At 34.3% G+C, this 22352-nt stretch overlaps 1 protein-coding gene and 1 long non-coding RNA gene across 2 annotated transcripts in view; one reads left to right on the top strand and one right to left on the bottom strand.

Annotated features, from left to right (window-relative positions):
* LOC107637837 (serine hydroxymethyltransferase, mitochondrial-like) overlaps positions 1 to 6910 on the top strand; it is a 17639-nt gene extending 10729 nt beyond the window's left edge. Inside the window, exon 4 of the mRNA XM_021122485.1 lies at positions 6863 to 6910. Within this exon, the coding sequence (XP_020978144.1) occupies positions 6863 to 6910 (48 nt within the window). The remainder of the gene's footprint in view (positions 1 to 6862) is intronic.
* LOC110270693 overlaps positions 16421 to 22352 on the bottom strand; it is a 7575-nt gene continuing 1643 nt past the window's right edge. The window contains exon 2 of the long non-coding RNA XR_002360336.1: positions 16421 to 16468. This is a non-coding gene — a long non-coding RNA (uncharacterized LOC110270693). The remainder of the gene's footprint in view (positions 16469 to 22352) is intronic.

Below are 22352 nucleotides of genomic sequence, written 5' to 3'. Positions count from 1 at the left end.
ATAGAGGTCCCTGTGTGAGTAGAAGAAAAGAAGAAGAAAAGAATGTAATGTAAGGAAAGAAACACAAGGGTGAGGAGAGCAAAGATGTGAGATAAAGAGAAGTGTTAGTAGATGAATAAATAAATAGAAGGAGATGAGAGAGAAAGAGAATTTTCAAAAATTATTTTTGAAAAATGATTAGTGATTTTCGAAAATAGTTTTTGAAAACGGTTAGTAATTTTCGAAAATTAGGAATAAAATTAAAATCAAAAATTAAAATAATTAGTTAATTAAAAAGAATTTTTGAAAAAGAGGGGGATATTTTCGAAAATTAGAGAGAGAGGGTTAGTTAGGTAGTTTTGAAAAAGATAAGAAACAAACAAAAAGTTAGTTAGTTAGTTGAAACAAATTTTGAAAAGATAAGAAGATAGGAAGTAAGAAAAGATATTTTAAAATCAAATTTTTGAAAAAGATAAGATAAGAAGATATTTTTGAAAAGATATGATTGAAATTAGTTTTGAAAAAGATTTGATTTTTTTTTTAAAATCACAAGATATGATTCTAGAACTTAAAGTTTGAATCTTTCTTAACAAGCAAGTAACAAACTTGAAATTTTTGAATCAAAACCTTAATTGATGATGTTATTTTCGAAAATTATGTGATAAAGATAAGAAAAAGATTTTTGAAAAATATTTTTAAAATTTTTGAAAATAACTAAGAAAAATGAAAAAGATTTGATTTTCGAAAAAGATTTCGAAAAAGATAAGATTTTTAAATTGAAAATTTGATTTGACTCATAAGAAACAACTAAATTTTAAAAAGTTTTGAAAAAGTCAACTCAAATTTTCGAATTTATGAGAAGAAAAAGGAGAAGATATTTTTTTGATTTTTTAATTTTTAATTATGAGAGAGAAAAACATGAAAATGATGCAATGCATGAAAATTTTTAGATCAAAACAATGAATGCATGCAAGAATGCTATGAATGTCAAGATGAACACCAAGAACACTTTGAAGATCATGATGAACATCAAGAACATATTTTTGAAAATTTTTATATGCAAAGAAAACATGCAAGACACCAAACTTAGAAATTTTTCATGTATAAACACTATGAATGCAAGAATGCATATGAAAAACAAGAAAGGACACAAAACAAGAAAATATGAAGATCAAACAAGAAGATTTATCAAGAACAACTTGAAGATCATGATGAATGCAATGCATGAATGCAATTTTCGAAAAATGCAAGATGAGTATGCAATTGACACCAAACTTAAAAATTGACTCACGACTCAAACAAGAACAAAAAATATTTTTGATTTTTTTTATGATTTTCTAATTTTTTTTGGATTTTTCAAAAATTAGTGTGAAAAAGAAAAATAAGGATTCCAAAATTTTTAATATGAATTCCAGGAATCTTGCACTCTTATTCTAAAGCTCCAATCTAAGGGTTAGACATGGCATAATAGCCAGTCAAGCTTTAGCATGTATTGATACTTTCCATGTATAGAGCAACTAAGTGTGTGAGGATCAATAAGCTCTTGTGATGATAAGTTGAAACCCCAGTCCAAAAGATTAGACATGGCTTACAACCAGTCAGGATTCAACAAATCATCATGAAACACTAGAATTCATTCTTCAAAATTCTGAAGAAAAAAATATATTTTTGAAAACATTTATTTTAAATTTTTTTTTTCGAAAACAGATGAGAAATTTTTGAAAGATTTTTTTAAAAAAAAATTTTTTGAAAACTTTTTTTTTTGAAAATAAGAAGAAAATTACCCAATCGAAGCAACAAGATGAACCGTCAGTTGTCCAAACTCGAACAATCCCCGGCAACGGTGCCAAAAACTTGGTGCACGAAATTGTGATCTCAGGCAACGGCGCCAAAAACTCTGTACGCACGTCTTAATAAATCGTTTTTCATTCACAACTTCGATACAACTAACCAGCAAGTGCACTGGGTCGTCCAAGTAATAAAACCTTACATGAGTAAGGGTCGATCCCACGGAGATTGTTGGTATGAAGCAAGCTATGGTCATCTTGTAAATCTCAGTCAGGCGGATAATAATTGATTATGGAGTTTTCGAAAATAAATAATAAATAGATAGAAAATAATGATAGAAATACTTATGTATATCATTGGTGAGAATTTCAGATAAAGGTCTAGAGATGCTTTTGTCCCTCTGAACTTCTGCTTTCCTGCTGTCTTCTTCCAATCAGTCCTACTCCTTTCCATGGCTGGCTTTATGTAAGGACATCACCATTGTCAATGGCTACTTTTCATCCTCTCTGGAAAATGGTCTGATGCGCTGTCACTGCATGGCTAATCATCTGGAGGCATCACCGTGGTCAATGGCTGCATCCTATCCTCTTGTGAAAATGGTCCAAATACTTTGTCACAGCACGGCTAATCATCTGAGGTTCTCAATCATACTGGAATAGGATTCACCCTCCTTTTGCGTCTGTCACTACGCCCAGCACTCGCGAGTTTGAAGTTCGTCACAGTCATTCACTCCCAGAATCCTACTCGGAATACCACAGATAAGGTTTAGACTTTCCGGATTCTCATGAATGCCGCCATCAATCTAGCTTACACCACGAAGATTCTGATTAAGAGATCCAAGAGATAATCATCCAATCGAAGGTAGAACGGAAGTGGTTGTCAGGCACGCGTTCATAGGGGATGATGATGATTGTCACGTTCATTACATTCATGTTGAAGTGCGAATAAATATCTTGGAAGCGGAATAAGTTGAATTGAATAGAGAAACAGTAGTACTTTGCATTAATTCATGAAGAACAGAAGAGCTCCACACCTTAATCTATGGAGTGTAGAAACTCTACCGTTGAAAATACATAAGTGAAAGGTCCAGGCATGGCCGAATGGCCAGCCCCCAAAACATGATCAATATGATCCTAAGATGAACTAAAAATCATAAGATGTCTAATATAATAGTAAAATGTCCTATTTATAATAAACTAGTTACTAGGGTTTACAGAAGTAAGTAATTGATGCATAAATCCACTTCCGGGGCCCACTTGGTATGTGTTTGCGCTGAGCTTGAATGTTACATGTGCAGAGGCTCTTTCTGGAGTTGAACGCCAAGTTGTAACGTATTTCTGGCGTTCAACTCTGGTTCGTGACGTGTTTCTGGCGTTTAACTCCAGACAGCAGCGTAGAACTGGTGTTCAACGCCCTTTTACATCATCTAAACTCGGCCAAAGTATGGACTATTATATATTGCTGGAAAGCCCTGGATGTCTACTTTCCAACGCAATTGGAAGCGAGCCATTTTGAGTTCTGTAGCTCCAGAAAAGCCACTTTGAGTGCAGGGAGGTCAAAATCCAACAGCATCAGCAGTCCTTCTTCAACCTCTGAATCTGATTTTTGCTCAAGTCCCTCAATTTCAGCCAGAAAATACCTGAAATCATAGAAAATACACAAACTCATAGTAAAGTCCAGAAATATGAATTTAACATAAAAACTAATGAAAACATCCCTAAAAGTAACTAGATTCTACTAAAAACATACTAAAAACAATGCCAAAAAGCGTATAAATTATCCGCTCATCACGTGGCCATGTGTAGCTGAGACTGGTGCGCGCATAAACTGACGCACTCGCGTGGTGATTGCGAAACCCCACTGACGCGTACGTGATGCAAGCCTAGAGTGGGTTGGAATTTATCTCAAAATAAAATTGGCATTGCAAGTATAGTTCCAAACACAACAATTGATCAATATCAAATTTCAATATGAAAATGTCACAATCAATACAAAATTAACCGGGTTTAAGTTTCGGGTCGTCTTCTCTAGGAATTGTAATAAAATGTCATATTATTGGCTATGAGAAAAATGGGGATTGGATGGTAATTGGCAAGAAATTAAAATGGCAAGAAAGTAACTTAGTATGCAAGGAATTAAAAGTCAATGCAAGTAAAGGCAATGAAAATAGAATTTAAATGGTAAAAAGGCTGTTGGTGAAAATTGGGTAATTAAGGCTTGCTATCCTAGTTGTGGATCACAAACATGGTAATTGTGTGTGAATTAATCCTAATTGGTCAACCCTACATCGAGGATAAGTTAACTAGGCATAATTAATCTCAATCCATAAGTCCTAGTCAACTCACTAATTACTTAGTGAAAGACTAGCGTCAATGGAAACCAAATTAATTAACAATCCTCACACAATGTGGAATGGACATCCACCACTCAAGTTCACCCAAACACTCAATTTCTCAACCAAGAGTGGGATAAACTAAGCTAAAACCAACCTAAGCATTTTATCAAACACTTGGGAGGCATAAAAATAAAGCATGATAATATAGCAAGAAATAATAAATACTACAACTACCAAGCAAGGAAAGTAAAGATAGCAACTCAATAAAGCAGTTGGTTAACGACTTGGGTTGTGGTTTCAACGTGTCGAGGTAGGGGCTTTTTGTACAAACTGATTTATTTTAAATTGGAAATTGTTATAAATAGATATGTTGTGCGAAATGTATTTCTGGTGGTTATGTGAGTCTTATGAATTGTCTGATTTTATCTTGAATGAATATGGTTGCCTGTTTAATTGAAACAACGTTTGGTTTTGGTAAATTGGAGATTTCTGAATTGGTTGATTTAAAATGATTTTCATAATATGAAAGTTGGGTTTTGCTTTATTGGAAACTAATTTGGTCTTGAGCCTGTTGGAAAGTGTTGAGGATTGGTTTGGTTGGGACCCGAAAAGGGTGGCAAAGTCCAAGTTTTAGGAGAGATACTGCCGAAATTTTTATAAAATCTGAGATTTTGATTGGAACGTTATTTTGAAAATAATGAATTATGCTTTGAATTAAATGTTTGATAAATAAATTATGTTTGAACTTGCCTTATTAAAAAAATTTTATATTTTGGATGTAATTATTAAGAAAGGAATTATGTCTTAAAAATCAATTTAAATATGAAAGTTTTTATGTTTTAGAATTTGATTTAAGTAAACAGATTTTGGAGGGATTTTAATGGATTTAAAATAAACTTGGTTTTCAATTAATCTATTTCACTTTACGACATTTTAGGAAGAGCTTGAAGTATTTTCTGAAACTTTGATTTATTAAAATTGAAACACTTTCCGAGCATTTGGTAACAGATTTAAGAATGAAACTGAAATTGGTTTTCGGTTTAAAAATGATTTGGTTTTGGCTTAAGCTTGGTTGGTTTTGAAATTGGTTCGGAATAATTGGAAACACGATTTGGTTTTGGTTTAAACTCTATTCTATTTATTCAAATTAAGAAGTTAAAGTTTTAGAGGTTTTCAAGGAATTTAAGAAATGAGTTAGGTTATTCTTCCCTGAAGTCTTGAGACTCTGCTGAGGAATTTTACGACCAAACAGTGACCGGGGTTGTAGCCAAACAAAGGATTCAAATTGGATGGAAATTAAGAGCAATCACAGCCCTGAGGATCTCAAGACAAGGCACATACCGGAATCAACTCAGAATAAGTATTGCAGTGACAATAAAATATGTAAATAGACAGTGATCAAGAAAAAGATCAATCCAGAATTAAAGTAGCATCGGACTCACCAATAGCAACTCTAACAGATTGGTAATAGCATCAACGCCGGTATTCCAAATAATAGCAGTAGAGAAACAGGTGCAGCAAAGGGGCATGAACGACGGCGACGACTAGGATCCAGATTGACGATGGTGACAGCAATACAAAACAGGAACATATACTATTGTATTCAGAATGAAAATATAGTAGAGAAATAAAATCGGGAAGCAGTGGACGAGCAAGAGTGTTGCAGTTTCAAGAATGGAATTGGGAACGCAGGGGAAGCTGCTGTCAGGTATATCTGTGGCGCTTCCCTTCAAGCTCAATGATATTGAACTGTGACGGCGAGCTCCCTTCAATGGCAGTGCTGACGGCGGTGCGCGGCGTTGGTAGCGACGATTCTAACGCGGCGAGAAAGATAGAGCTTCTTCTCAGTCAGCGGCTTGCAGCTCACAGTTTCCTCCCAACGTCGTTCTTCCCCTCCTCATGTGTGTGTCTGCGTTTTGGGAGAAAGGGGATAAGGGGTGAGGGTTTGTGAATTGGGAAAATTAGGGTTTCTGAATTAATTTGGGGATTTTGGGATTTAGGGTTAGAAATGAAACATTTTATAAAGGAATAAGAATAAATATAAATAGATATTTTAATAAAATTGAAGGGTAGAGTAATCTTAAAATCAAATATACTCTATTAAAAATATATAAGAACATTATTTATCAATATATTGTTAAATTCAATTAATTATTTCTAGTTTAAATTATAAAATAAGCATATTAATCACATTTTTATAAAATGTATTTTAAAGTTAATATTAATTATTCAAATTAAATGATATAACTTTTTATTATTTTTCTATTATCAGAACTTAATTCCAAATTATATAAAATGATCAATTGTAATAAGATTACACAAAAATATTAATTAATTTAACTTCAAATATTAATAAAACTAATTTAATTACTCTTAATTGATTAATTTATAAAATAAGGAGTTCAAATTAATAATAAGTCATAACTTTTTCATAATAAAAATTACTTAAATTAAATTGTACAATTCTTTCTTATTTTTAAATTACAAGAATTACACAAAATATTTCATTATAATAAAATTACTTAAGAATATTAATTAATTTAAAATAAAATTATCTCCGAGTCTATTTTATTATTTCTAATAGAATACTTATAAAGTTTAAATTTAATAAGATAAAATCACAATTTATTCATATTCAGATTTTCAAGAATGCGGGATGTTACACAACAGGCTAAAACGAGTGAACTAGGCCCAAGTGGGTCCAATCTCACGTATAAAACACTTCAAACTTAATCATTTTCAGCACATTTGCATTGAGAGAGTGAGAGAGACACGAATAGAGAAAAGAAGGGAAGAACCAAAACCTAGAGCACTATTCACCTTCTTGTTTTACTCATAACTTTTGATTTGGAGGTTCGATTGACGAGCCGTTTGTGGCCACGCGTTTGTCTCAAAATTCTCTTCTATTCTATTTGAACAAAGTGGTATAAAAATTCGAATGTTGTACCCATTTCTTCCTTCTCTTTAATTTCTCGAATTTGATTTTGAGTATTGAGAGATTTTATAATTGTGATGATTTAGGGGAGCTCTAGAATGAGCTATATCGGGTTTAATCCATCTGAGAAGTGGGTAAAAGGTGAAAAAATCTTATTCTCTTTGGATTTTTTGATTTCATGAAGATTAGGTATTGAGAATTGTGATTATGTATGAATTGGTGAAAAACTAGATTGATTAGCTTGGTTTGGAACTTGCTTGGTGTGGTTTGGTGTAGATTTGAATTGCGGAATCAGGTGGTGAGGCTTTGGTGGGCGTCAAGTTTGTCGGAGTAAATTCGAGTTGAGGAAAAATCACTGTCTTTGAGGTACGAGTTTTAGTTTCGACTAGGCATTTTGTAAGATTATGTGAATGCCTAGGGCAAGATCGAATCAAATTTGGTTGGTGTTGAGTTGAATTAGTTGTGATTTTGTAAATTGAGTGGGTATTGATTTGGTATGAACGTAAATTGTATGAGTTATATTGATTATGATTGTGAATTGATGTGGAAATTGGACTGGAGACCAAGATAGGGTGAGTTATCCCCTGTATGGGAATTCACGGTAAGTGATGAATTGCCATGATTAATTTGATGATTGGGATGATGAGTATTTGGTTGTGTGATTTGGTGAATTGTGATGAATGAAGTTGAAAATGTGATATGTTGGGTGACTAAGTGTTGGATTGATTGATGGATTTCGAATAGAATTGTTTGATGGATTTCGAATAGAATTGTTAGGTGATTGATGGTTAGAAGGGTAGAGAATAAATGAACATATGTTGAGATTGTTTAAGAATGAATTTGGTATGGTGTGGTTTAAATTGGATAGAGATTTTGGTGAAATGAAGTAAAGGTTCAAATTTGGTAAATTCCAGTTTTTAACTAACTTCAATGCACTGTAACTTGGCCCTTGGACCTTCAAAAATTTGTGAAACTTGTTTTTATGAAAATTGGGTTTGAGTAGTTTATAGCATTCGAAAAACGGATCGAAAATGATTTTTATCCAAAAAATTATGAGCATTTGAAGTTTAGGGTTAAAAGTTGAAATTCTGTGATTATGCAACAAAACCAGAATTTCTGGTATATGTGCCACGCACATAATGGTGCCTACACACAAAACAGACTGGGTGTAAAGGCTTGTGCGTACGCATGCCAGGATTTTTACAATTGAGCGTACGCACAGGGGACATGCATACACACAAGCTGGGAAACCTCTCGGATGTGTGCGTATGCACAAGCCCTGTTTACACACTTTGTTTTCAACTGTTTGGCTTTCCTAGAATGCTTGTAAACTTCCATAACCTCTAATTGAGGTTTGACAAGTTGTTTTTAAGCCTGAGGATGAGTGGGAACACATGGGTTGGATGAAACACAAGATTTTGGATGAGTTTGTGATTAGAGCCGATTAATATTGATGAAAGCTTGTGAGTAATGAACTTACTGGGCAACAGATTGAGATAAGCCATGGTTAATGAGACTGATGATGATCGAGTATGGCGGATTAGCTGAGATGGCATGGTCTGGGTAATATCCCGCTTGTGTATGGATTGTGCAACTATTTGTGGCAAGGTCTGGGTATTATTCCGCTAGCATAATGAATTGAATTTGAGCGAGATCAAATTAAATTTGGTTATTCCCGGATAAATGCTTGGTTAAACCAGATGACATGGCTGTAGAGAAGGTAGTTTGTCCCACCCACGGTGAGGACAGTGGTATTATCCCACTCACGGGTCAACGGAAGTGACAAATTGATAATAGGGGTTTATGAGATTTCACTTGATAAGTAATAACGAATTGGGGCTAGCAAGTTTAATAATCTGTTCAATTTCTAAAAGACACTAACGTTGATTGGTTGTGGCCTAAATGGCTGGACTGGAAAGGACAGTGGTGTCATTCCGCTTGTTTAGTGCGTAAGTAGCTATGCGTGGATAGTAATTTTATCCCGCCCGCTTAAGGACAGTGGTGTTATCCTGCTCACGAGACGAAGGAATGGGTATACTAAACAAGAGTGCGGTTAATAGACTTAATGATTTTTAAAAGCTGATTAAAGACTTTGCTATGAACTGATGTTTACTCGTGGCAAGGACGGTAGTTAAATCTAGCTTGTTCGAGGTACCCGGTTAGGACGATTGGTGTTATCTCGCTTACTCATGGTTTATTGAGATTGGCCAGGATGGTGGTTAAATACCGCTTGCATGTTCCGGGCGAGGACGATTGGTGTTATCCCGCTTGCTTGTGAAACCTATGGGCAAGGACGGTTTGTAAAATTCTGCTTACCTGTGTCAGGCCTGGCAACAGAATCGATGCATGAGCTCATGGCCAGTAGGACAGGCATGTATTATTTATATTTGTATGTATTGTTTTGGTATGTATCTTGTACTTAGTGTGCCTTCTCGATTAAATGTATCTACATGCTACTTGATCTAAATGCTTTATCTGTATCTCTATCTGTGTATTCCTTATATTGTTTTGCCTGTAATTGCATAACTGAGAGATCCCTCATATTGGCGGTGATGACGCTGAGGGTTTATGCTTGTTCTGGTGTGATGATTGGAGTTGTGACACTAAAATACTGAGTTGGAACCATTGTGATTAAAAGAGAACATGAATGACTGAAATTGAGAGGAATTGGAAACCTGAGAGCATGTATTAGCTGAGACTTAGTTTTTGATTATCCTGTTTAGTTTAGAAGGACACCAGGCTTGAACTTTAGGTCGATTGGAGTATAGGACTGCCTAGTGAGTTCATGTAGTTTTACTTTATCTCTATTTGGAAATGTTACCCTTACTGAGAACCCAAAAGGATATTGTTCTCACCTGTTTATGGATTTATTTATATTGCAGATGCAGGACGCGAAGCACCCCGTTGAGTATGTTGGATTTCTCTGGGAAGCGAAGATTTACTTTTGGGAATTTATATTCTGTAATTAGTTTATGTATATTCACCACTTTTGTATTTTTATTTGTATATCCCTCTTAGAGGTTGATTATTGAGAAACAGGATTTATATTTATATCTTAGTTTCTCTTAACTTTTAGGCTGTACGTATATATATTCTGTATATTCTATTTTTGCACATCGACATGTTTTTTCGTTAACACCCTGTGTGTGATGTCGAGTTACCGAAATTTGAACTATGTTTTCTTTCAAGGCTTCTGATGAGTCCATATTTTCCGATGTATTTTGGCTTGATTTGAATGGATTCTGGCACATGAACTCACACTTAATCACCAAAAGAGCATACTTTTGTGTTTGATCCCTAATTTGATTCTAAACGTGAAAACATATGTTTTAATGCTTGGATTAGTGATTTTTAATTCCACTTTTATGTCATTTGATGCCGTGATATGGATTGTGAGTGATTTCAGACCTTAGAGGCAAGAATGGATGGCCAAAAGTGGAAAAAAGTATGTACAAGGGAGAAAACATGAAGAAAACAAGGAAAAGCACACATAGCGAAGTGTGCAACGTGGGGAAACAGCAAAGTGTGCGTACACACACATCTATGCATACGGACAGGTCCCTGCACGTGGATACATTAATGAAACATGTGATGCGCGAATTTGGAGGCCTCTTGGCCCATTTTGGAAGGTTGGAATGCTGTTTTGGAGTGCTATATGAAGGAGGATTCAACACTTATCAAAGGGGACACATTGGAGCACATTTTTACATAGTTTTTCATAGTATTAGGAGTAGGAGTAGTGTAGAGTAGAGAGCCCTCCTAGGGTTTATGTAGTTTTTATGTAGCATTTTATAGCAAGCTTAATTTTGAATTTTTGCTTCTTTAATTGTAAGTACTCTCAAGTTCATCTTTAATTATAGCACTTTTACTTTCATTCTCTTTTGGTTCAAGTTACTTGTTCATACTTGCAATTTTGTGTTTCTTGGAGTTTTGATCAATGAATTTTATGTTTCATGCTTCCTTTATATTTGATTGCTTGTTTACATTTGGTTTTGTTGATAGTTGGTTATAGTTTTCCATTTTACTTTGCAATTTTCCATACTTTACTTTTATGCACACAAGGTGTTTGTGAAAATGCCAACTTTAGATTTTGAGTAGATTTCCACACCTTGGCTTGTGGTTTGAGTTCCTAGGATACTAGAGCCATAATGTCCGACATTTATGGTAATTTTTGGGTAGTTAGTTGACTCTTGTTTCCATTGATGCTAGCCTTTTATCAACTAGTTTGGTAAGTTGGTAGGATGTATGGATTAAGGTCAATTATGCTTGCTTGACTTACTCCTCGATGGTTGGGGTTAACTAGGCGATATTGACTCATGGTAATTACCATAGTTGTGGTTATGGCAATGATAGGAATCCTAAGAACCTCATTCTCAAGTCAAGGCCCTTTATTGCATTTCTAGCATTTTCACTAGTTTTGATCTTACGATTCTCTTTACTTCCATTAATTACAATTTTGCTCACCTCTTAGTTCTTTCATTGCTTAGTTCTTTCAATATTTCATTTCTTGATTCAAAATCCCCTCTTTGTCCTCACAACTGAAAGCGTATAACACTTCGATTGCATTCCTAGGGAGAACGACCCGGGAGGTAAATACTCTCGGTTTATATATGTTTTGATTTGAATTTACTATTTGATCTTGGGAATTACTTGTTGGTCTAGGCTATACTTTCAACGATGGAATTCTATTTTGTGAAAATCTAGACTAGCAATAGTTCTCTCCGTATCAGCTTCTAGATAAATTATCCTTCAAAATATATGTACGAATTTTTGTTTTTAGACATCGTAGTACCTCACCACCTCTAATTTACGACTTAAGTGTAAGGCTTTGTGTGACTGGGTGTTACAACTCATAACACAATATAATAATATATGCAAAACTAGACTACTTTAATTAACGACACAAACGTAAAAATATATGCTCCTACATCAGATTATGTTTCTGAATCTATCATATATATTAGGTATCTAAAAACATAATTTGAGTTACGATAACTTAGTCTGGCTTTTGATATGATATACCTATCTCGCAATCCGGATCTTTAAAAGTTCTTGTTCTAGATCACTAGATTTATATTTTTGAGAATCAATGAAATTCTTAAAGTTATATTTGTGTTGTTATCATAAGAAAGGGAGAGATTATTATCTCTACATACTTAGATTGAATTTTAATGATTAACAAACTAACAATCAATACAAGAAAAACACCCATTCAGGTACACTTGAAAAGTGTAGCCAAAAGTGAAAAAAAATGATGCCTTAGGCTACGGCTACGCTTTCTGGGCTATGGCTACGCTTTTTGCGGTGATTCCTATTCGTCCGTTGCCTATTCTCAAAGGCTATGCTTTTCTGCACCAAGGGCTACGCTTTTGGCGTTTGAGAATAGGGTGCGCTTTTCAAGTGATGCTGTCCAGGACCAAAGGCTACGCTTTTCAGCTCCATTTTTACCAAAATAGGCTACGCTTTTCAGTGCTACTACATCACCTGTAAAGCGTAGCCACATTGTATACTATAGCTACTCTATATAAGTGTAGCCTTAAGTGCCTCATTGGTTTTTTTTTTTTTAATTATATTCTATATAAGTATCATCTAATAAAAGTAATTAGTCTACCATACATGTATCCATTCTCAATATTAGTCCATCTTAACCCATAAACCACAATGATAAACAGCTTAATCTTCATTATCATCCTCAATATTATCCTTCATAATTATATAGAAAAGTAATTAGAAAAATATTTATAATGATATTTGTAATTATAAAAATTAAAAAATCAAACTAAAAATAATTAGAAACCAAACTGAAAATAGTTGTATAAATTATCAAAGCTATGTCAACTTAAAAAATAAAGTTAGCACAATTCTTGGTGCTACTTCAGTTAGCACAACTCTAATAATCTTTATATGACTTCAAGTATGAGAAGCTCCCAACAATATAAACAGATGCACAAATCCAGGCACAAATTCAAAAGTGCAAAAAAACAGGAATTCTAGCAAACAGAAGTGCACAAAACTAGAATTACAACAACCAGAATTGCACAAACAATTTTCAGCCATAACAATACAACTTCAAGTGTTAAAGTGTCAATAAAGCCAACAACATATGATTTTCAGCCATAGCAATTAACTTAACCATATGCAAATATAAGAGGTATAACATATTATACATATACCTAATATATTATACATATAAAAAAGGGGAGCAAAAGAAATCCTAATATATTATTATTTATTTTAAATAGGAATCCTAAAGTGTACTTTAGTTTTGGTTTTGCAACTGCGTTCTAAGAATTTAATTTTATATGATTTTTTAAAAACCGACTACTGATTTAGTACACTTCAGAAAAACAGCAAGCAGTAACCAACTTAGAAAAATCATATAAAATCCATCTTTGGTTGGATTCTCCTAAAGTTTAGTATGGTTGAACCAGACTTACCCATCTTTCACCTATTTCAAGTTCCAGAGCATTTTCACTTCTCTAGAAAAAGTTATGTCTCTCGAAATATAGTTTTGTTTTAAGGAAAGGGTGCTGTCGCAGCAGTGAACAACCCTGCTTCGAGAAGACACAACTTTCTCTATAAAATTTGAATTGTCCTGAAATTTTGACATAAAATACTAGACATCCTAATATTTTACTCCTATTTAGTTTCACCTCCAAAGAGTTTCAGAGTATTGAAATATGTGGGTTTGAAGTTGCTGTTCCAGAATTTGTACAACATTGTTTCTGCAGAAAATGACCATTTTCTAAAAATCATATCTCCCAAACCACACATCGAAAAATTCTGAAATTTTAGAATAATAATCTAGACATCTTAAGGTTTCATTGAAAAATAATTTCACTCATTTTGAGTTGCTAGATTGCTCCCAGTTTTGTTTACAAATTGCTACCCAAAACTGCATAATTCTGCAACATGTAACCTCGGGTTTTGAGAGGTCAAAAATTGATTCCTAGCTTTTCACTCACTCTAACCTTGCATTCTAAATTTCTTTTACCTATTTTAACTTGTTGGAAAGGTTAAATCAGCCCCAAGTACTCAGAATTAATAAATCACCATTTTTTGTCACTTTTCACATTTAAGCATACTCATATGAAATCAACAAATAGACCAGCATCATCTCAAATAATCATTAGCATGTATCATCAATTAATTCAAGTTTCTTAAGTGTCATGCTTGTGTAAAAAAGTAAAAATAGATTATAATCGAAACTAATATTTTTAAGCTAAAAAACAACTCATAGACGAAAATAATGTTTTGAAGTTTATGATTCTAAGAAAAAGCTCACTATTTTTGAATTGTAACGATTTTACCAATTTGATTTCAAATATCCAATATTCAATAATAGTAACAAACATCTCATACTAAATTTTTGTAATTATCCACTTAAAAATAGCTTTTTTTTTAATCCATTCCAAACACAATAAATTATCTTAAAACCACTTTTCATCTAAAGTATCCAACATAAATTGATTTCATATATTAAGTTATTCTAAAAAGCAATTATACAAATAAGACTCAATAAGTTTAATTTTTTAGCATTCCAAAACAACCTTAATAATTCACCTGTCATTCCCATTTTTCGAATAAAAAACATACAAATTTTACATCAAGTAACATGTATACACTGGCGATGTCAATAATTCAAATCCAAAGACCATGTGAGAGGGCAATGGAGTTATAATCCAAAGACCATAGAGAAGTTAGATTTCCAGAACTTTTTGCTATAGGAGATTTTTTTTTTTTTGAGAAGAAACATTGTCTAATTATCGACTAAAAAAAGAAATGCAAGCACACACAATTAAAATCATAACAAACATATGGGAAGTTAGTTAAATTGATACAATCTTTCAATGACCAAGGCATCAAGTCACATTATCAGTAAACATGCAAATAAAGCCAAATTTATATATTTATCCCAGCTAAGAAAAAGTGTAAAGATACAAAGATTTCATCGCAGGAACTCACCAATGTAAATGTTCTGAACAATGAAAAGCATAGAGAATTAGAGATAAAAGACTGATTTCCAGGTAACAATTTCAACTTGGTACAACAGAACAATTTTCTTAATGGAAAAGAAGTTAAGCAACGTAGTCAAGCACAATGCCAATTGCTAACTGCTAAGTGGGAAAATAAATATTAAAAAAATAAAATAAAAATACATGTCTGCATATCCGTTCCAATTCAAGTATGGCAATAGACATAGTCCCAAATAATGAGTTCAAGAACATCTAAAATGGTACCTAAATACCTATAAAAAGTCCAGAAAATAGGATAAAGTTAAACCAGACCAAAAGGAGGACAAGAATTATACCTCCAGAAGTTCAGAACCCCAAGGTGGACTTGTTCGAAGAGTGTGTCGATTATATTCAAGAAAAAAGTCTATGATGCGTTCGTTGATAGGGTATAAAGAAGAACATAGCCGTAAACGCAGTCGAAAAACACGTTTACCATCTTCCAAATAGTCCAATCTCTCCTAGGTATCAAAAAATAAAATAGAAAACAAAACAAACAAAACATAATAAAAAAAATAGCCCAAGTTCAAACCTATAGTGACACCAATCAAGACCTACGCCCCACATAAACTCAAGCACATTACAACAAGATATCAAACAAGTAACTATATTACAATTTACAAGGCCAATATTGATGATAACCAAAAGAAGACAAAATCATCTTGTTTGATTACTAACGCTCAAGTTAGCTTACAGTAACGAGAAAGAAAATGCATGAAGAAAGAAATAAAAAATACACATGACCTGGATGTACATAGATACATAAAAACAAGTAAACCTATTAGACAAGTTGCACAGAAGCATACAAAAGGAAATTGAAAAATACTTGATCATCAAAACTCATGAATTGGTAATTTAAGGTCAGTTTAGATGCTTACCCCATTTCAGCAGAAATTAGAACACTTAATTGACTGCAATCACTGCATATGTCTCAAATCAAGCTTGGATTCCCAAAATACATCTTAAAATTCACAGGTACTTCAAGTTATTGATTCAATCAACAAAGCAATTTAAAAGCATAAGAATAATCTCTCTTGAGAATACTCTGCTCTCCTTAAAAGTGAAATTTAAACAAGAAAAAATCAACAACAACAATAACAAAAATAAGAATAATAATTCAGTTGACACATGGTGAAATTTACATTGGTGATTTTAGTTTGATCTGGCAGTCCACAAATAAACAACGCAGAATACACAAGCTAAGACCCCCAATTAAAACCCTAAAACCAAAACTCAAAATCCAAAACCTCCCAAATTTCACAGAACCATCATCATCATCAGGCGCTTACCTCGCTTGTTAGGGATCGATGCTTGCCTCATCGGAAGGAAGATTGAGCCCAGCTGCAACAACTTGAGCTGTGTGTTTTGTTCTTGACAATGGGGATTAGGAACCCTAATTGCCTAAATCAGACAAAAAAACTAAAAGCCTACTGGTGCGCAGAAATTGTGATTACACTTTAATTATGTAAAATTCATTGCTCTTTCTTTCCCTGGTAATGGCGCCAAAAACATGATGCCAATACCATGGTTCACAACTTCGCACACTAACCTGCAAGTGCACTGGGTCGTCCAAGTAATACCTCCCACGGAGATTGTTGGTATGAAGCAAGCTATGGTCACCTTGTAAATCTCAGTCAGGCGGATATAAAATAATTATGGAGTTTTAGAAAATAATCAATAAAATAGGGATAGAAATACTTATGTAAATCATTGGTGAGAATTTCAGATAAGCGAATAGAGATGCTTTCGTTCCTCTGAACCTCTGCTTTCCTGCTATCTTCATCCAATCAGTCTTACTCCTTTCCATGGCTGGTATTATGCAAGGGCATCACCGTTGTCAGTGGTTACATCCCCTCCTCTCAGTGAAAATGGTCAACGCACCCTGTCACGGCACGACTATTCATCTGTCGGTTCTCGATCATGCTGGAATAGGATTCACCCTCCTTTTGCGTCTGCACTAACGCCCAGCACTCGCGAGTTTGAAGCTCGTCACAGTCATTCAATCATTGAATCCTACTCGGAATACCACAGACAAGGTTTAGACCTTCCGGATTCTCTTGAATGCTGCCATCATTCTAGCTTACACCACGAAGATTCCGATTAAGAGAGCTAAGAGATACTCATTCAATTCTAATGTAGAACGGAAGTGGTTGTCAGGCACGCGTTCATAGGGAATGATGATGATTGTCACGTTCATCACATTCAGGTTGAAGTGCAAATGAATATCTTAGAAGCGAAATAAGATGAATTGAATAGAGAACAGTAGTACTTTGCATTAATCTTTGAGGAACAGCAGAACTCCACACCTTAATCCATGGAGTGTAGAAACTCTACCGTTGAAAATACATAAGTGAAAGGTCCAGGCATGGCCAAGATGGCCAGCCCCTCTCATCTAAGAACCAGGCGTCCAAAGATGTCTAATACAATAGTAAAAGGTCCTATTTATAATAAACTAGCTACTAGGGTTTACAGAAGTAAGTAATTGATGCATAGATCCACTTCCGGGGCCCACTTGGTGTGTGCTTGGGCAGAGCTTGAGTGTTGCACGTGTAGAGGTCATTCCTGGAGTTGAACGCCAGTTTTGGTGCCAGTTTGGGCGTTGAACTCCACTTTGCAGCTTGTTTCTGGCGCTGGACGCCAAAATTGGGCAGAGAGCTGGCGTTGAACGCCAGTTTGCGTCAACTATTCTTGGCCAAAGTATGGACTATTATATATTGCTGGAAAGTCCTAGATGTCTACTTTCCAACGCAATTGGAATCGCGCCATTTCGAGTTCTGTAGCTCCAAAAAATCCATTTTGAGTGCAGGGAGGTCAGAATCCAACAGCATCAGCAGTCCTTCTTCAACCTCTGAATCTGATTTTTGCTCAAGTCCCTCAATTTCAGCCAGAAAATACCTGAAATCACAGAAAAACACACAAACTCATAGTAAAGTCCAGAAATGTGAATTTAACATAAAAACTAATGAAAACATCCCTAAAAGTAACTAGATCCTACTAAAAACATACTAAAAACAATGCCAAAAAGCCTAAGCACTTTGTTTTCCAGTATTACCACCGGATACATAAATGCCACAGACATATAATTGGGTGAACCTTTTCAGATTGTGACTCAGCTTTGCTAAAGTCTCCAATTAGAGGTGTCCAGGATTCTTAAGCACACTCTTTTTTTTGCTTTGGACCTTGACTTTAACCGCTCAGTCTCAAGTTTTTACTTGACACCTACACTCCACAAGCACATGGTTAGGGGCAGCTCGGTTTAGCCGCTTAGACCAGGATTTTATTCCTTTAGGCCCTCCTATCCACTGATGCTCAAAGCCTTGGGATCCTTTTTATTTGCCCTTGCCTTTTGGTTTTAAGAGTTATTGGCTTTTTGCTCTTGCCTCTTGGTTTTAAGAGCTTTTGGCTTTTTCTGCTTGCTTTTTCTTTTTCTTTCTATATTTTTTTCGCCTAAATTTTTTTTTCTGCAAGCTTTGTTCTTTGCTGCTTTTTCTTGCTTCAAGAATCATTTTTATGATTTTTCAGATTATCAAATAACATGTTTCCTAGTCATCATTCTTTCAAGAGCCAACATATTTAACTTTCTTAAACAAAAACTTCAAAAGACATATGCACTGTTCAAGCATACATTCAGAAAACAAGACGCATTGTCACCACATCAATATAATTAAACTAAGTTCAAGGATAAATTCAAAACTCATGTACTTCTTTTTCTTTTGAATTAAAACATTTTTCATTTAAGAGAGGTGATGGATCATAGGACATTCATAACTTTAAGACAAAGTTACTAACTACTAATGATCATGTAATGAAGACACAAACATAGATAAGCACATAACATAGAAAACGAAAAACAGAAGAAATAAGAACAAGGAATGAATCCACCTTAGTGATGGTGGCGTTTCCTTCTTGAGGAACCAATGATGTCCTTGAGCTCTTCTATGTCTCTTCCTTGTCTTTGTTGCTCCTCCCTCATTGCTTTTTGATCTTCTCTTATTTCATGAAGGATGATGGAGTGCTTTTGATGTTCCACCCTTAGTTGTCCCATATTGGAACTCAATTCTCCTAGGGAGGTGTTGATTTGCTCCCAAAAATTCTATGGAGGCAAGTGCATCCCTTGATGTATCTCAAGGATTTCTTGATGATGAGCTTCTTCATGTGCCTGTTGAGATTCATGAATGTGCTCTCTTGTTTACTCCATCTTTTTCTTAGTGATGGGTATGTGAGATGAATCTTTCCATCTCCCATGGCTCAGAGGTGGAAGCAATTGTCTTCCCTTTCCTCTTTCTTGAGGTTTCTCTGGCCTTAGGTGCCATTAATGGCAATGGCAACACAAAAAGCTTATGCTTTTACCACACCAAACTTAGAATTTTGCTCGCCCTCGAGCAAAAGAAGAAAGAATAGAAGAAGAAGAAGAAGATATGGAGGAGATGGAGGGATGTGTGCATGGATGTGAGTGGTGAATGGAAAACAGAAGGGATGATCATGAATGGAGAGAGGGAGGGTGAGGTGGGTGGGGATCCTGTGAGATTCACTGATCCTGAGATGATCCTGTGGTGTCCACAGATCCTGAGGTGTCAAGGATTTACATCCCTGCACTCATTAGGCATGTAAAATGCCCTTGCACACAACTCTGGGCGTTCAGCGCCAGGTTGGTGCCCATTTTGGGCGTTCAACGCCCATTTGTTGCCCATTTCTGGCGTTGAACGCCAGAACTATGCTTGTTCTGGGCGTTCAGCGCCAGCTTTTCTCCAGGGTGCAATTCTGGCGTCCAGCGCCCAGATGCTGCCCATTTTGGGCGTTCAGCGCCCAGAGGTTCACCTAAGTAATTCACCTCTGCTATTGCAGGGTTTTCAGGATCATAAGCTTCTTCTGCATAAGAAGCCTCTTGAGTATTGTTGGATGCAGCTTGCATTCCATTCAGACTCTGAGAAATCATATTGACTTGCTGAGTCAGTATTTTGTTCTGAGCCAATATGGCATTCAGAGTATCAACATGAGCCTGTAGACTTCAGGATCTACTCCATTAGTCTTAACAGTATCAAATATCTGCAAGAATTCAGTTAAGAACTGAAAAGGATCTTCAGATGAAAGTCCATGAAACTTGCAGTTCTGCTGCATCAGAGAAACTAATTGAGGTTTCAGCTCAAAGTTGTTTGCTCCAATGGCAGGAATGGAGATGCTTCTTCCATGTAAATTGAAATTAGGTGCAGTAAAGTCACCAAGCATTCTTCTTGCATTATTATTATTTTCGGCTGCCATCTCCTCTTCTTGTTCGAAAATTTCTGAAAGGTTATCTCTGGATTGTTGTATTTTAGCTTCTCTTAGTTTCCTTTTCAGAGTCCTTTCAGGTTCTGGATCTGCTTCAACAAGAATATTCTTGTCTTTGCTCCTGCTCATATGAAAAAGAGAGAACAGAAAAATAATAATAATAGAGGTCCTTTTTACCACAGTATAGAGGTCCTAGTGTGAGTTAGAAGAAAAGAAGAAGAAGAAATTCGAACACAGATGGAAGAGGGGGTTCGAATTTGGGTGAGATGAAGTGTTAGTAGATGAATAAATAAATAGAAGGAGATGAGAGATAGGGAGAATTTTCGAAAATAATTTTTGAAAAAGAGTTAGTGATTTTCGAAAATAGTTTTTGAAAAATGTTAGTAATTTTTTTTCGAAAATTTTAAAATCAAAAGTTAAAATAATTAGTTAATTAAAAAGAAATTTTTGAAAAAGGGGGAAGATATTTTCAAAAATTAGAGAGAGAGATTTAGTTAGGTAGTTTTGAAAAAGATAAGAAACAAACAAAAAGTTAGTTAGTTAGTTGAAACAAATTTTGAAAATCAATTTTGAAAAGATAAGAAGATAGGAAGTTAGAAAAGATATTTTGAAAATCAAATTTTGAAAAAGATAAGATAAGAAGATATTTTTGAAAAGATATGATTGAAATTAGTTTTGAAAAAGATTTGATTTTTAAAATCACAATTAATGACTTGATTCACAAGAAATCACAAGATATGATTCTAGAACTTAAAGTTTGAATCTTTCTTAACAAGTAAGTAACAAACTTGAAATTTTTGAATCAAAACATTAATTGGTGATGTTATTTTCGAAAATTTGATATAAAAATAAGAAAAATGTTTTTGAAAAATGTTTTTAGAATTTTCGAAAATAACTAAGAAATTTGAAAAAGATTTGATTTTTGAAAAAGATGAGATTTTTAAATTGAAAATTTGATTTCACTCATAAAAACAACTAGATTTTAAAAATTTTTGTAAAAGTCAAATCTAATTTTCGAAATTTTAAGAGAGAAAAAGGGAAAGATATTTTTTTAATTTTTGAATTTTTATGATGAGAGGGAAAAACATGAAAATGATGCAATGCATGAGAATTTTAGATCAAAACATTTGATGTATGCAAGAATGCTATGAATGTCAAGATGAACACCAAGAACACTTTGAATGTCAAGATGAACACCAAGAACATATTTTTGAAAAAAATTTTTTAATGCAAAGAAAACATGCAAGACACCAAACTTAGAAATCTTTGATGCTTAGACTCTATGGATGCAAGAATGCATATGAAAAACACCATACAACACAAAACAAGAAAACATCAAGATCAAACAAGAAGACTTACCAAGAACAACTTGAAGATCATGAAGAACACTATGAATGCATGAATTTTCGAAAAATGCAAGATGAACATGCAATTGACACCAAACTATAACATGACTCAAGACTCAAACAAGAAACACAAAAAATATTTTTGATTTGTATGATTTTCTAAATTTTTTTGTATTTTTTCGAAAATTATTTGAAAAACAAAAATAAGGATTCCAAAATTTTTAATATGAATTCCAGGAATCTTATACTTTTTAGTCTAAAGCTCCAATCAAAGGGTCAGGCATGGCTTAATAGCCAGCCAAGCTTTAGTATGTAACTCAGACATGACACGTCTGACATACCCTATCCAGAAGGATTGGGCATGGCTCCATTGAGGTGATTAGTTGAAGACCAATCCCAAAGCAGTTTGGGTATGGCTTTACAGCCAGATAGGCTTCAACATGCTTCATGAAACACTAGAACTCATTCTTAAAAATTCTGAAAAAAAAAATATTTTTTGAAAACATTTATTTTTAAAAATTTTTTTTTCGAAAACAAAGGAGAAAATTTGAAAACTTTTTGAAAAATTTTTGAAAATAAAACAAAAAGAAAATTACCTAATCTGAGCAACAAGATGAACCGTCAGTTGTCCAAACTTGAACAATCCCCGGCAACGGCGCCAAAAACTTGGTGTGCGAAATTGTTACTCA

Source organism: Arachis ipaensis, chromosome B04 (assembly GCF_000816755.2).
Source record: "Arachis ipaensis cultivar K30076 chromosome B04, Araip1.1, whole genome shotgun sequence".
NCBI lineage: Eukaryota > Viridiplantae > Streptophyta > Magnoliopsida > Fabales > Fabaceae > Arachis > Arachis ipaensis.
This window is presented reverse-complemented; position numbering and strand designations above follow the sequence as displayed.